Source organism: Mustela nigripes, chromosome 7 (genome assembly GCF_022355385.1).
Source record: "Mustela nigripes isolate SB6536 chromosome 7, MUSNIG.SB6536, whole genome shotgun sequence".
NCBI classification, from domain to species: Eukaryota; Metazoa; Chordata; class Mammalia; order Carnivora; family Mustelidae; genus Mustela; species Mustela nigripes.
The window spans coordinates 40,348,219-40,351,127 of record NC_081563.1 but is presented as its reverse complement, the minus strand read 5'-3'; the positions used below and the strand labels follow the sequence as shown (position 1 = coordinate 40,351,127).

Here is a 2,909-nt window from a genome sequence, read left to right as displayed (position 1 = left end):
GAGCCTGCTTCCTCCTCTCTCTCTGCCTTCCTCTCTGCCTACTTGTGATCTCTCTCTGTTGAATAAATAAATAAAATCTTTAAAAAAAAAAAAATAAAAATAAAATTCCAGACATTTGTTGTAAATAGAAGGCATTGGTATTTCTTTGTGTACGCGCCCCCCCCTTTTTTTTCCTAAAGGCATTGTTTTGTTTGTAGGGTTTGACTACAAGACTTGTAATGTGCTGGTAGCCTTGGAGCAACAGTCACCAGATATTGCTCAAGGTGTTCATCTTGACCGGAACGAGGAAGACATTGGTGCAGGGGACCAGGTACCTTGGTGTAGACTGTCTGCATCTCTTCTAACATTAAATTCCAAAGCTTGGATTGATGACATTGACTTTTTCCTTTTGTAGGGTTTGATGTTTGGTTATGCCACTGATGAAACTGAGGAATGTATGCCTTTAACTATTGTCTTAGCACACAAGCTCAATGCAAAACTAGCTGAACTACGCCGCAATGGCACTTTGCCTTGGTTACGTCCAGATTCTAAAACTCAAGTAAGTGATGATTATAAAGCTGGATTACACATACTTCACAGAACATCCGTAAACTTGTTTAAAGCTAACTGGAAAAAGACTAGTATTTATCCTTCATATTATAATTTAGTTTTGTCTTGGTTCTGTATCTAGTAAACTGATGTTCTGATCATCTGATTTGTCTTCAAGGTGACTGTGCAGTATATGCAGGATCGAGGTGCTGTACTTCCCATCAGAGTCCACACAATTGTTATATCTGTTCAGCATGATGAAGAGGTTTGCCTTGATGAGATGAGGGATGCCCTAAAGGAGAAAGTCATCAAAGCAGTTGTACCTGCAAAATATCTTGATGAGGATACAATCTATCATCTACAGCCAAGTGGCAGATTTGTTATTGGTGGGCCCCAGGTAAGGCCTTATATATAATTCAACTTTTTTGAATTTTCTTTATGTTGACTTGCAAATTTGACTATTGTCACCTTTTTTGAGTGGGGGAGGGGGGTGTTAGAAAACAGCCAGATGCTTTCACATTTTATTAGCTACAGTATAGCTTTTTGGTTTTTTTGCATTTGACTCTTGAGTATATTTGCTGAGTGATACAGAATAGGTGTTTAACAAACCTGATCCACAGAACCGTTTATTGGAAAGCACAAAGTGACTTAAATCCTGTAATTTCAGGGTGATGCTGGTTTGACTGGCCGTAAGATCATTGTGGACACTTATGGCGGTTGGGGAGCTCATGGAGGAGGTGCCTTTTCAGGAAAAGATTATACCAAGGTGGACCGTTCAGCTGCTTATGCTGCTCGTTGGGTGGCAAAATCCCTTGTTAAAGGAGGTCTGTGCAGAAGGGTTCTTGTTCAGGTACATATTTTTTTGTGTAACTGGATTGATTAGAAGGCATGCAAGTGGGAGGGCATTTAGCATAGTATTCGTCTTTTTTAAATACCAGCGTATTACATAAGTGTGTGGGTCTTTTAAACACTGACTCTTGTGACATTTGAATCCTTTTAGGTCTCTTATGCTATTGGAGTTTCTCATCCATTGTCTATCTCCATTTTCCATTATGGCACCTCTCAGAAGAGTGAGAGAGAGCTATTAGAGATTGTGAAGAAGAATTTTGACCTCCGCCCTGGGGTCATTGTCAGGTAAAGATGGTAAAGCCTATTGCTAGTTAAAAATGAGGGTGTGGGTATATGTACATATATTTGAGATATATTCAAATCAAGGTGAAGGTCTGAAGATTTCTCAAGTGGGGAAATGTTTTAAGTCCTAGAACTGTTGATGTTACCTTTAAATTGCCTTTAGTAAAGGCTTATGTATGTTAAGAACAATCTAAAACTACAGTGCTCCATGGCTTAGATTAACCACCCTAGAAAGTCTTCCACATTTGATAATGGGGATTTGTGCTTGTGTTATCTAAGGATGTTTATTTTATTTATAAGCAATTAGTACAGATAAGTGGGCTATTCAAGGCTGCTATAAAGAAAATAAACAGGGTGTGGGCATGGGACCTTGGTAAGTATGCAATGATCTCAGAAGAGCTTTTGATACTTGCAATTTCTCAGAATAATGACGAGTTTTCATATTTGTTGAGCCAAGGATGGAAAAACAAGAACTGTAGTTACTAATAAGGACTGTGCGAGGAGTTTGGACACCAGAGAAGTAACAAACACTTCTGCCACAAACTTTTTTCCTAGCAAGCCCCAGAGAACTGAACTCATTTGCCAGAACTCTTGAAAATGAGTCTTGCTGATTGTTTTGCTTTATTTTAATTGAATGCTACATATTAAGTTACGGACTTGTATATTCCAGGGATCTGGATCTGAAGAAGCCAATTTATCAGAGGACTGCAGCCTATGGCCACTTTGGTAGGGACAGCTTCCCATGGGAAGTGCCCAAAAAGCTTAAATATTGAAAGTGTTAGCCTTTTTTCCCCAGACTTGTTGGCGTAGGCTACAGAGAAGCCTTCAAGCTCTGAGGGAAAGGGCCCTTCTTCCTAAATTTTCCTGTCCTCTTTCAGCTCCTGATCAGTTGCAGTCACTCCTAGTCAATGACATGAATTTTAGCTTGTGTGGGGGACTGTAAGTTGGGCTTGCTATTCTGTCCCTAGGTGTTTTGTTCACCATTATAATGAATTTAGTGAGCATAGGTAATCCATGTAACTGCCTAGAAAAAAACCAACAACACTGTAGTAAATAATGCTTTTTGAAATTGAACCTTTGTGCCCTATCACCCAACCTTCTAAAATCCTAATTGCATTGACTTTCCCACCAAATGCTGAAAATGTCCTGTAATGTGCACGTAAAGTACTTGTAGTTCCATTATAGCCTCTGTCTGGCGATGCCATAGCCCTGTCAGCATGAATTTGTAATGTCTTGAGCTCTATTATGAA

At 39.4% G+C, this 2,909-nt stretch overlaps 1 protein-coding gene across 1 annotated transcript in view; it reads left to right on the top strand.

Annotated features, from left to right (window-relative positions):
- The window catches only part of MAT2A (methionine adenosyltransferase 2A), a 14,864-nt gene extending 12,131 nt beyond the window's left edge, over positions 1–2,733 (top strand). Inside the window, exons 4-9 of the mRNA XM_059405697.1 lie at positions 198–310; positions 395–538; positions 707–925; positions 1,196–1,378; positions 1,529–1,662; positions 2,330–2,733. Coding sequence (XP_059261680.1) covers positions 198–310; positions 395–538; positions 707–925; positions 1,196–1,378; positions 1,529–1,662; positions 2,330–2,432 — 896 coding nt within the window. The 3' untranslated portion in view covers positions 2,433–2,733. The remainder of the gene's footprint in view (positions 1–197; positions 311–394; positions 539–706; positions 926–1,195; positions 1,379–1,528; positions 1,663–2,329) is intronic.
- Positions 2,734–2,909: the final 176 nt, after the last annotated feature.